The sequence below is a fragment of the Diadema setosum genome, chromosome 17 (assembly GCF_964275005.1).
Source record: "Diadema setosum chromosome 17, eeDiaSeto1, whole genome shotgun sequence".
Lineage (NCBI taxonomy): Eukaryota > Metazoa > Echinodermata > Echinoidea > Diadematoida > Diadematidae > Diadema > Diadema setosum.
In genome coordinates this window covers 35,894,952-35,908,519 of record NC_092701.1, presented here as the reverse complement: position 1 = coordinate 35,908,519, position 13,568 = coordinate 35,894,952, and the positions used below count along the sequence as shown (strand labels likewise).

Sequence of the window (13,568 nt, the reverse complement as noted above, 5' to 3'; positions counted from 1 at the left end):
GGTCTTTAAACGTTTGTTGTGATTGATGGCAAGACAGAAAAAGATGTTCGAAAGTTGGGACGATGCAGGAGAATGCCAAGCAGACTCTGCTCTTCGACGCCTCATACTGTATTACAGTACTTTATTCTGTTCGACTCCAGGCTCTGTCCGCAAACATGCTGGTATAGAGATAACAGCCAAGATGAAACATCGTGAATGGTCACAAAATAATCGTACACTTTGTCCGCTCATTAAATGAGAATTCTTCTAGTATGATCTGTAGCTGTACCACGTTACCATTAGTTTGCTCATTGAAAATATTGATAGGTGGATGCACTCCACAGTAATGTATTGCCTACTACAGTTTTACATCTCCGTCTAGACATCTAATGACTGTAAAGCAAGGCAACAAGTTTTATATATAGGTCTCCTACTTGGATATTTACTGACTGACTTTTTAAGTCTAACCTCTGAACACTATTATACCGAACACTACGATTTTGCAGGCATACACGATTATTTCGATTTCCCCTCTCTGTCGAAGTTGTAGGCATTGTTGCACGATTTGTACCCTTGACCGATCCCTCAACTTTGCCCGCAAAACAGAAGAGAGGAGGGAAGTGTATGGCCATCATGGTCTTGTTTTGTATCGTGACTTCACGTTTTCTGATGTCACATCATTTACGTCCTTCTTCCAGTAACTCTTGTGTTTCATAATGTCGCCTTTCCTTCTATCTTTCTCTTTATATGTGTTTGATAATCTATGCATCCATTCATCCTCTCATCTGTTTCATGCTTTTCAGCGGATATGGGGCCCTTCGGTACTGTTTACAGATTATAATCAACAATTAACCACACGAGTGAAATGGTAGGAGAGGGTTTGAACTCTGTTCCTAGTTCATAGGCAATTTTCACCAGTGTAAAGGGACTACAAGTTAAAACAATAAGAGTGTATAGTATACAAATAATGAATGTTTATGAGTGCAATGGACAGGTTCGAATATTAGTTCATGAGGTGAAAGATGAATGATCCATTCAGCGAGTCTCTTTCTCTTCGAAGGACTCGGCAAAGAATATAGAGAGCCTTGCCTAGGGGCACAAAACCAGTGCCGCCAGAGGACTTGAATTAGGAACCTTTTGATTGATAACCATTGATCTTAACCACTGTGCCACAACGACTCCGATCAACCGTTATCAGCGTATTTTGCATACCCACCCTCATGCACAAGAAAACGGGCGAATGAAGCCGACCCCTCGTGGTTCGCTCCAGGCGACTGGCAATAGTCAGCAAACGGTATCAACCAGGCACCCACTGTGCCGTACGCTTGAATGAAGCGTATTTTGCAAACGATAGTTACTTCATATCTGTTGACGTATTCAGGCTCCTTTACACTAAATTTAAAATTCTTCATATGAGATACAAACAAATGAAAAATCGAAGGTCAACACACAGTACCAAACGGTAGAAAAGGATCAACTGATCGATAGGCATGCTTTGAATGTATAGCCAGTGCCACTGAGAAAGAATCCGTGTCGTCATTTTCAGTTGAAAATGTACAGCTTCTCTGAAGACATGTTTGATAAAGAAGAGGTCTCTAAGAACGTGTCCTTTCCCAATGCCAATCATTGTGAACAGCCCTGAACAGTGTGGTTTTTCTTCGTCATTTTCTTCCTAATTCTCTCAGCTTGCATTCATTCATTCATTCGTTCGTTCATTCATTCATTCATTCATTCATTCATTCATTCATTCATCTATCATGTCTATTTCCAGTAGAAACACGTACAGGCTCCTAAATATTTCACAGAAATCTAATGCACAAATTACATCACAATATATTATAAAAGAAATGTATGATTTTGCAGAATATCAAAAGTATGTGGAAATGGTGGAAATGGGTAGGAATGCTAAAAAGCAATACATGTAAGATGCATCCCCCACACGCACACACACATAGCCACAGGTATGAAAGGTATACGAAAAGATTATCGTCTACGTCATGTACCTTTTGTAAACAGATAAAAGTAATGAAGCTTTACTACTCTGGCCACCATGGTCGTGCTTAACAAATAGACGAACAATGATAAGAACATTTAAATGTTTAAGCTTCTACCAACCTTTAATTGTAGTGGGCAAGTTTTCGTCCTACAGTGATCAACAAAGACAGGCAACGGTAGCAAGACAACACCTCACTGCATAAGGCTTGAGAAAGTCCTCAGGAGTAGGACGAAAGCTTGCCCACTACAATTAAAGGTTGGTAGAAGCTTAAAATCTAAATTTATTGTCATCCCCAACCGATGAAAGTTTTAGTATTAATGATAAGAGCGTGTTATGGAAAGCATTATTTCAGCGAAATCATCTGACACACAGGTAAAAGTTTCCATGTTCATGGACATCTTATAAAGCATTGATCCAAGTTTAGGCGCGTATACTGTGACGCACTGTGGCACATTATTCAGTGTCAATGAAGTCATTCCTAATTAGTTAAGGCCTTTTGCCGAAAATATGAAAATGGCATATCCCTGCTGTTTTTATTTCATCCTCTCTAGTGACACACCCTAAAGGCACAAACATACATACACAAACTGTCGCACACACTTAGTTAGTCTCCAGGTTCATACACCAAAATTAATCGGATTTTTCAAATATAAATATGACATAATGTAGACTGACTTAGTGCATTCTGTAACTTTAAATAATCATGTAAACTTCATTCTCTATTTAAAGGGGTTTTCATTTTTTTTTAAGCATTGTTTGATGTGTAGATGTGTGTTACGACTAAAATCTGTTGAAAATTTAATTAAATGAATGAATGAAATGATAATCATGAACATATTATATTATACTGCCTATCAAGCTCTCAAGAGCGATATTTTCTCGTCGTTGCTTCGGGTCATGATCGTTATTCCGAAGGTTCATTAATCCTAAAATTCAATAAAATTTGTAATTCCCAAACACTCAAATTCCCTATGCCAAGATGTTCGTTATTCCGAAAATTCGACAGGGTTTGTTAATCTGATAAATTATGGCGTTATTCCGGTGGTTGGTTATTTCGAAAGTTCGTTAATTTGAAAATGAAATGAGGTTCGTTGTTCCGCAAATTGAAAGTGCGCACTATCGAGCCTTCGGAACTATATTTCGTTTCGAATTAATGAACCTTCGGAATAACGAATCCCCGAAACGAACTTTTTTTTTCTTCATTTCGGATTAACGAACCTTTGGAACAACGAATCTTATTTCGTTTTCGGATTAACGAACCGTCAACCGTTGCCACGCATCTTGAGCTGTCGATCATCTTTACTCAGGGAAGGCGGTGGTGAACTCTAAATTGTACATTTTTGGCCCTGAGTCAAACTTTAGGCTCGTTTCGAAAGGCCTTTTCTTTTTTTCTGGTCACCGCCATGCATGACATGTTTCGCTTCTCCGTAAAGCGATACCTGTATTGAAGCCATCGAGGGGCCTGAATTCTTTGGGGAGACGACCGTGAAAACTTCAGAGAAACAAGAATAGCTGAAAGAATCTATGGCAGGATATTAAAAGAAATGATATCATACAACTTCCTCTTCTCGTCATCTCCTTGTCATATTTCACGATATTCATGTTGTTAATTATCCCCCCCTGTATGAAGTTTTGAATCATAATCCTAATGCGAGGTTGTTGGCTCCCTTACGTCCAGGTACTCTGGATATACATGTGTGATAAATAATTCCATTCTCTCATTCATTATGGTTCTTTGGCAGGTGAATCTCTAGGATTTACATCGCTTAAGATTGTCTTCGTTCTTCTTATAAGTATTATTTTGTAGTTCTCCCATGTTTATTTTGCTGCATATTATGTGTAAGAATCTCTAGACATGATTGGGGAGATGCAGGAATATACATTCATTATAAATAAAAGCCACTTGAATAAGTATATCCATATATTTTAAAATTGTATGTCGTCGCTGGGGCGACAAGACCTCGTATCTACAAAATGCCAAATGTTCAGGAGAGCCAAAAAACATGGCGGAAAAAGCACTAAAGCGAATGGGATAGCCTTTCCTTTGACATGCCGTGGTGGCTTCATTTTTGGAATAAGACAGTTGGGATTTGGACAGGACATCACTTAACCCATTATTTGACTATTAATCCAAAAAAGTCATTTCACCAAAATTGCAGATACAAGGTCTTGTCACCCCAGCAACGATGTACTTATTGTATGTACAATATCAGTTTAGAATGATATACATGATGTATTTGCGCGCAGCCTCATTTCCCTTGTACTTTTTTTTAGGTCATCTCCTTTCCTTTTTTTAGTTCACATCATAGATATCTAATGAGCTTGACCGAAATATCAGTATCCTTGAAAATATTAACAATATGCCAAACTTTAAAATTTAATAACTTTCATATTTGTTTCGGTCTAATTGTATATAAAGAAACCCTTACTGCTCTGGTTGTACCCCTTCATTTATTTTTTTCTTATTTTAAATTAAATTCAATATCTCCTCAGGCATTACTGCAAGGAAACGTTTCTGTGTATTGACCACACAGCGCATTTTGCTGGCGAAAGACCTAAAGTGGACGTTGTGTCCTTTTGTCTATTTGTTCTACTTATGAAGCGGTCAAGCTCTCTCTCTCTCTCAAAAAAAAAAAAAAAAAGATTGGATAAGTGTCCATCGAATCTTTCCGCCCCGTGTCCTCGATTAGACAAAGAAGAGAAGGAACAATAGCGCGAAGGACGCTGGGGTTTCATGAAAATCGTTTCCAGTTCAACGAAAGGGTGGTATGATCATCGCCCATGTGTGACTGGCTATATGGTATACAAAGATTAGATTTGTACGGGTTCGGGTCACTGCACATAAAGGAGATACAGCCTCATGAAGTCGTAGAAACTCAAATCACAGGAAGCCGAGTACTATATAATCATTAAGTAAATTACTCTTAAATGCATTCATCAACAATTTTGTAGACTCTGCTGGTTTTTGTTCATCTTTATCCTGTTGACCTCCGAACATGATGTAACACTTGTTGGCTTCTTGAATGGGAAGCATTCCGTGGAAACTTATTTCCCAGGAAAAGCTGGGGTATGATAAATTGCTTGAATTTAGGTAGTTTTGTTTGAAATTTTGAAAGGCGGTATTCTCTGTGAACGCATTTCCCAATTTGATATTAGCATTATAATGATCTCCTGAATTCAGAGTAGTTTGGTTGAAGATTTGAAAAGGAGGCAGCTTTATGTGGCGGAATCAGTGACCAGGAAATAGTAGAGCACAATGGTTGAGTTAATTTAGGAGTATTTTGTCCGCAATATTCGTCATTAACTCTGGGGATGGTACAGTATTGGTGGAGATGAGAATTGGGCTTTTAACTTTTTGCAAGTTACCAAGAAATCACTTAGTACAGAACATACCATTTTTAGAGGAATTCAAAGTTTATTTGATAAAAATCGGGTTTGGAATGACTGAAACATCCCAAAACAAAGTAAAACAAAGCGATTTATTAGAATCGCTCTTTTTTGGATATCTCAGCCATTTCAAAACCAATTTTCATCAAATAAACGTTGAATTCCTCATAGAATTACAGGCTTTTTCATATTTCGTATTTATATATCTCACAAAAAAAATGTTAGAAACCTTAAATTAGGTCTCAACCAAAACTGTAGGCCTACGATACCTTTAAGGCATTTATCAACGTTATGTTAGGATGTGTGCATGCGTGAACACAAATGAGATCTCATACATTTTTAAACGAACGAAGATATTAAACTCTACATAGGAATGGCGGTTTTTTTTTTATATCTACGTGGCATGTACACGTGCAACTTTCTTTCTCTCATTTGATGGTGTGTGCACGTGTTTTAAAGCTCGGAAATGTATGTTCAGCTTTCACTCCAGGTCCGTTCAGGCAAATAACTATGTCCTTGGTGAATAGCAATTTTTCTGAGCTCGCCTAAAGTTGGTGCGTGCATAACATACCTACCGTTCACTTGTGTTCAGCAGACGAGACTTTTAATGGTTCTCAAATAGCTTTCTTTACCCTCCGTATTAAATTTTGCAAAGCGGAGACGGGTAACACGATTGGTAAATACGTTTAAGGCCCAATAAACGAAATGGAGACGGTCGGAATCCCCCTCCCCGATTAATCCTCAAAAGTAGAGCGTTGTGGCCTCTTTATTGAGATTGCTTTAGACACTACATAAATGTTAAATTTGATTTTATCTATTTTTATACACAGCCATTAAGTGAGAGTAACAGGAAAGCAAAACAAGAAAAACACCAAAGCAAACACACACACTCGCATACTCAAAGTCACTTACACAAACTAAAAGTGTTTGAATTTAAAGTGACTGATGTTGCACAGTGTGAGTGAAAATCTATACAAATTTGATAATGAATTATGTTAACCAGAAAGATAAACTCTCAATCAAATGAGTCATATATTTTTACGTAAGCTTATCATGTTTTAAAATAATGTAGGTACACACTCCTACATGACTGCTTCATTGACTAGTTTTGTTTATGGTTTGAGTTCATGCGTTTTAAGAATGGTCAATTGTAATGTGCAACTATTTTATTTTTTACCTATACCTTCAGTAATATTGTAGGAATATGAAAATAAATGACAAGAAACGACGAATGAAAAGTGAGTAAAAAAGAAGAAGTAAAGAACATGGGTTTTTTTTCCAGTAGCTTTCTTTTTGCATTTTAAACAATAGGAGAAATGTGGGGCAAAGTTTTCATCGCCCGATTCAGTTCAATGCATGTGATCGCGTGATCGATACTTTGTGTACCCACTATGTGAAACTTCCGTTATCATCAATAATGTTTTACGCATTCTATCAATGAATTTTTTCCGTTCTCTTCGATGAAAATTACCCTTTATTTATCAAAGGCGAGATAAACAATTATGGAATGATATTTACAGAGGAATGCAGCATAAATACAGCAATTTCTGGTATATATGGGTTGTTTAATGACAGTGTCTCTATTTGTAATGTGTATATTTTGATAGCTGTTGTTTATGATTATGATTTTTTGTTACCGTCTGTTTGGCCTACATGAATAATTTTTATGATAATTCATTACATATCACGTGTTAAATGATTCACGGCCCACAAGCTTTGCTTTTCAATGGACAACTTTTTCCTTTGTTACATCTACTTTTTGGTCAATCTTTTAAAGTATACATTCCCGATCATTTTACGCACTTGCATAATTTGTTTATAATATACTTAATGATCTTTATCGCTATTATGTATTCTTTTTTACGACCAAAATCACTCTGAAAATGATCGCACAAAAGAAACAATCAACTAATGTTCAGGCGGTTTATTAACAGTGATATTGTGGGTACAGACTCGGAATCGGTTTTCACATTAGTACAATAATGATCAATAGAAACAATTACAAATCGGTAATGGAATCACTTACATGCATTACATGCAATATCCCTGGAAATGTCCAAATATGATGCTCGATGCACAAATGAATGATCCACGATGCACCGATGAATGATACCTTGGACGTAAATCCAGAGGTGCAGGTTACGATAGTCCAAGGTATAGATCCGGGGTAAAATCCACGATATAAATATGTCCACGGCGAAAAGTGCAGAATCCAAACGTTATGACGATCACGTCCAGTTGATGCGTTGAATGATGATTCACTTAATAATGTCCAGCTAGGAATCCAGTCCGTCACAGCTTTGCCGTAGCAATGTCCGTTGACATTAAAATATGGAGTCTATCTCCAATGTAGGCAAATTAATTCTCTGCAGGCAAAATGTCTCCCAGGCCGTATCTCCACAAACATAACAGGTCAGCAGGTAACACAGGACTGACTATAACAAGTCGCTTTAGAGCCAGAAGTGACGCAACTCTCAGAGCAGAGGTGTTGGGTACTCTGCCTACCTCAGAATTTCTCCGGCTTATATACTATCCATTCACCCCTTTCTAGTACATTCTGTAATTTTCTCCAACCTGGGGCTACACACTCGAATATTCTAGCAAGTCCAAGTTCCAGGAATCCTGGATGACTCACTGCCTAACTATGTGCATAACATCATTGCCAAAATTAACTACCAATCACATTGGGCTACAGGGACAGTGCCTCACTCAGCCAAATATGTAAGCACTTCCCAGAATATTAATATATCTGGAATGGGTGAAATCATTCTAGATTGAGTGAGCTATAGTGTATTTCCTGTCACATGAATGTACTGTAGTTACATTGTATACCACCTAGAAAATTCTCCACTGATCTGGTCCACCTGTATGTACTATATCTATATCATACCGGTATAGAATGTTCTCCATTAATCTGGTCACCCCGTGTACATACACATTACAACAACCATGCATACAGCCTTGATACATGTACATAACTACTTGTGTGTACATTTGTGACATCTTAATAAATGATAAACAAATATTTTTGTACTGTATGTTTTGTATCTGGTATTTTTTTGTTGTTGTTGGAATAATGAAAATGATCTCCATATATACAGTATGTCTATTGAGGAGTTTTATTGCAAAATGAGCTAAGCGCCTTTTTAAACATTTCAAAGTAAGTCTATCATCAAATAGAGCAAAATTAAACCTTTCCGATAATACCTCACTTGTAACATAACAAGGAATATTCTAAAAGTTATGATTAAAAGTATTCTGTATTTTCTTATTATTTTCTTTGTTTTTTCTGCAGCTTTAATCTCAAATATCTCAACTTAAAACAAGAATGGATTTAGCTCGTTTTGCGATAAAACTCTTCATTTGAAACCACCTTGTCGTCAGAAGCAGGAGACTGTGTGCTAATAATATCATGATACCGGAACGAGAAGTCCCCCGCCCCCAGCAAGAAAAACAGTTCCCAGCACCTAAAGCAAAACAAATTTTCTTTATAACTGCTTTCCGTGAGGTCCATTCAGACCCTGGAACCGAATCGGGAGTGGGGGGGGGGGGGGTGAAGGACCCAAATAATACAAAGCAGGACGGAAAACAGACTGTATTTACTCGACGGACCCACATTTTTGTGTCTGATTTTATTTTTCTATTCCTTTTCCGTGAATGCCAGACAACGCAAACTTTCTTTGGCAATGTTTGATGTTCCTGACTGAAATCTACCTTAGAAAAAAAAAGAGAGAGATTTATTTGTATTGACTCAAGTGACAATGTTTGGGGTGCAGTGTTGGAAGGTACCTCAGGGAAGAATTAATTCCTTTTTTTTTTCTATATCATATTACATTGAGTAAAGTCTAAAAAGTTTTGACTTTATTGAAGACCCCCTTGTAATACCAACGAACTATCACGGTTGCTCAAACCTTTGTGCATGAACAGATATCTGTTTGCTTTAAAGTCTCAATGAAACAGAACCTGTGCAAAACAGATTACTGAGCATGCAAGCTCAAAGTTGGGCCATAGAAGATCTTGTAATTACTCGCTGATTCAGGGCTGTAGTTTGGACTCGGACCTTTTTTTTTTGGGGGGGGGGGTGCCCAAAATAATGGCAAGGTTTGACGAAAAATCACTGACATTGGTGTTCGCGACAGTTTAAACACAAGAATAAAACAAAAATGACGTGGTTTCATGATGTGATGTATGGCTTTCGTTGATTTAGAGTCGACACGAGATTCGAATACTTTACCCTGACTATCAATACAAGTTATTAATTTGTTGGACCAATATTTCATACTTTTATTCTTAAACAGCCAAGGGGTTAGAGATGAGTCGAGAACCTGTCTTGATTCTATCGTAATAATTATGGCCTCTTTTTCTTTAGAACCAGGAAAGTCTCTTCGGTTTTTTTTTATGTAGTTCCAGCATTTTCAGGTACCTTTTGTACGACACTGTGAGGTTCGAACTAAAAATTATCTGTTTTAATCCAGGGCCTTATTTTGATAAATGACAGAGTGTCTTGTGTGGACTATCAAAACCGTGCTCCTTACCAAGCGATGTGTTTGTGTAGTTTAGACCTGTCTTGCATTCGTCGCATACAGATGCAATTTTTCACCGATAACCTAAGGAAAACTAGGGCTGAAATAACTTTTTAGCAGTATAGATAGCTACAGCAAGATTAGGAAAGTGTCTGTTTATACGAGGGGCACTATATATGGGAATTGTCGCTAGGCACGCGCTCAGCAGGAAAAACCGGAAGTTAGATGTATCATAATGGTGTTATCTTTTCTATGACGACACAAAGCACCTGTGTCAACGTTCTTAGGAAACGTAAGTCGGAAGCATAGTACACTCTCAGTGCATGCATTCTTTGGAACGTTAACCCCTTGTATGTTATACACATACAGAGTGACACAGAAAATCACATAGCATATACACTCTGTTCAAAGCATGTGGTACAGAAAGGGTTATCAACAGGATGAGTTCGATTTATTCATTGTCATTTTTAATTCAATCATTAGATTAAATGGATTGTACAGTATTGGTGGAGGCGAGGATTGGGCTTTTTAACTTTTTGTGAGATACCAAGAAACTACTTATGAAAATAATAGTACAGAGGAAATCATTCTAAGACAAATTCAAAGTTTATTGGATGGAAATTGGTTTTGGAATGGCTAAGACATCCCAAAACAAAGTGAGATAAAGCAATCGTAATAAAAAATGGGTCCCACCTTTTACATGTTTTATCAGGATTACTCTGTTTTGGGTATCTCAGCAATTTCAAAACTAATTTTCATCAAATAAATGTTGAATTCTTCTTGAAATTACATGATCTTTCGTATTTCATAGTAGGTTTCTCATCATTTCACCCTAAAATGTTAGAAACCTGAAGTTAGGTCTCATCCAAAACTATAAGATCCTGTTAACTTCTAGTAACTTAATTTTCACATATGACCATGTTTTCTTTCGAATTTCTGCGTGTCTTGATATTGTTCTAACTGATAATAACTCGTCTCATTGAAAATCTGTATTTCTATTTGATGGGCTTAAGTACAAACGTTGTATCATTGACATGATCTGCATAGAATATGAAATTGATAAATATTCAGCATTTGCTTTTGTTTTTGTTTTTTATCTGATTTTTCCCCCAGTATGAAGGGACCTGGTTTACCGTGGCCCATGCCGATGCTTCTGGCGCTCCGTTTCATCGCAGGTCGCACTACGCCCTCAGCGAGGATGGCTCTCTAGGAATGACTACACAACGAATCTCGTTAGTTACTTTTCGACTTGATGTATGAGTTTTGATTCGGCTGATATCATCAATTTCGCGTGCATGAATCAAACTAAGACATTAAAATTGACTGCTATGTTTTGATTTTTTTTTCTCTAGCATCCGCTAGGAGGCATCTAGCTTACATCTAAGGCAGAAAGTCTGAATCAGAAAAAAAAAAAATGGTCGTTCAAGGCGAGAAATGGTGCGATGATAAAGTTTTTGGGTGGAATTGTAAAACTGCTCGAATGGTTTGTCCGTTACGAACAACTAGGGCCTACATAGTATGAATCCCCATACATCGTTGATATACCCATGCAGTGTAATTCGTTTGAAATGATCAGATTTTCTTGGCGTCATTCAATCACTGTAAATGATTATGTTCATCGTAGAAATCAGTGCATTACCATCCATTTCCCCTTGAGCGTGATAGCCTCACAAGAACAGCAGCAACAAGAACAATAAACAAAACCAATAAGTGTAAATGGCAATGCTATGATGGGGTATCAAAATGGAAGAAAAAAAAACCTTGAAAAAGATAATTATATATGATTTGAGTTCTAGGCGCATGAAAAAAAACCCACTAAATTTATTTTTATTTTATTTTATTTCAGTTTTATTTCCACAGGGTAGTCTCATCAAGACCGGCAGGTACTGCTCTTCCAGAGAGCCCTGCCCATGATAAAAATACATAAACATTCATCGTAACACAAAATTAATTCATACATTATTGAACATAAAACATTAAAATCTACACACATGAATACTTATTATAATACAAACAATCAGAATCAAACAAAATCATCTCAATAGATATATGTCTTTACATAGAATAAAAGTGAAATGACCCATCCCCCTCCCCCCCCCCCAAAAAAAAAACAAACAAACAAACAAACAAAAAAAAAATGTCAATAACATTAGTCTTATCCCAATCTAACAATTTAATTTCTGGCTCGATTGGGTTGGCTTCGAATATGACCAGCGCACACACTGTAAAGTACACGTTGAACATTATTGGCAACCACAACGACCGAACGGCTCGTGCGGAGGCTATTAAACAAAACTTTCGTCCAATCACATGCCTCTAATACCCCTTTATGATCTCCGGAGCGTCCGCTCACACCATCAGGCCTGTCACTTCAAGTTCTGTGCTCCACCCGCTTCACGCCACCTTGCCGCAGCGGCCCTGAATCTTGAATAACAGCATTTTGTACACTTATGTTCCTGACAGAGATTTTGTATCAGATAGCTTCATAACGACAACAGGCAGTATGGATGCCAAATCCGGTAACAAATACGATGAACATTTGCAATAGTCATTGTGACGTCAGTCTTAACAAAAACAAAAAAAATCATGGGCCCAAATATTCATTTATATTATTTTAATAGTTGGAGCTTGTACTTCTTCAAAAGACACAAACGATCACACAGAAAAAAAAAAAAAATATGACATAGACTGGGTCTATTATAGACATCTAGTAGGCCTACCTTGCGCGAAGAAATCTTCGTCCGTTTCGAAGGTTGAACTGCGAAATATCAACCTTAATTTTCCGTGATCCGACTCTTGAGAGAGAGGCTAACGTCACCAAAACTTTATCTAAAACTTTAGGTTTCGCCAGGGAGGTGGAAAGAGATCTCTTTCCACCTCCCTGGACCCTGGTTTCGCGCACGCTGGCCTTTGCCACGGACGTGGACCAGCGCAGTACAGTCAACGTCGATCGCCTGCCAAGTGCCAACTGCTCTCGGTAGCGAAGACTGAATAACGGGCAATTGTAGGCCCTACGCCTTTACTCTGCGTGTTTACTGTTTTCACGCTGACGTAAGCCTTAGTTTATTCGCATTTTCAAAGAGTTCTGTTCATTAATAACAACTTAATTTAGACATTACCACGCTTAGTTTGCACAAAACCGACCGTAGTTGTTTCACAGTCCCACGTACTTTCATCGCTGTTGCACAGCCATAACTATTCCTTGTAAAATTGTAGCTGGAATTGGAAAAGTGCACCATTGTAATGCAATGCATATTCCATGACAAAATAAGTTGAGGCATTCTATGACAAAGCTACACAAGCTGACATTTATGTGGCTCGATATCTTCTTGTGTTGTTACAGACAAGATGGCTGCGAGAGTAGTGTGCAGTTTGAAGCGGATGCCTTCATTCCGGAAGGATCGGCCATCTCTTCCAAGCTCCTTTTGCAGCCTCGAGGAGTTGATGTCTTGCCAGGTCAGATGACGATTTTGGAGAATTTAAGATTGACCATCACCCAAAGATTACTGACTCAATTTTTTGCAAATCTGTAACTCTGTTACTGTTCAAACTGTGTTGTAAAGGTGATCGGAAAATGAAAGACGTAAGACACCAAACAAAGCTTGAGGCTCAAATAATGAGGGCAATTCTAAGAAGCCGCATAACTTTTTTGACCCTACTGTAGTAGACTGCTTGTGAGAATG

General features: G+C 37.7%; 1 protein-coding gene across 1 annotated transcript in view; it reads left to right on the top strand.

Annotated features, from left to right (window-relative positions):
- LOC140240653 (uncharacterized) overlaps positions 1–13,568 on the top strand; it is a 61,863-nt gene that overhangs the window by 576 nt on the left and 47,719 nt on the right. The window contains exons 2-3 of the mRNA XM_072320407.1: positions 10,999–11,117; positions 13,229–13,341. Of these exons, the coding sequence (XP_072176508.1) occupies positions 10,999–11,117; positions 13,229–13,341 (232 nt within the window). The remainder of the gene's footprint in view (positions 1–10,998; positions 11,118–13,228; positions 13,342–13,568) is intronic.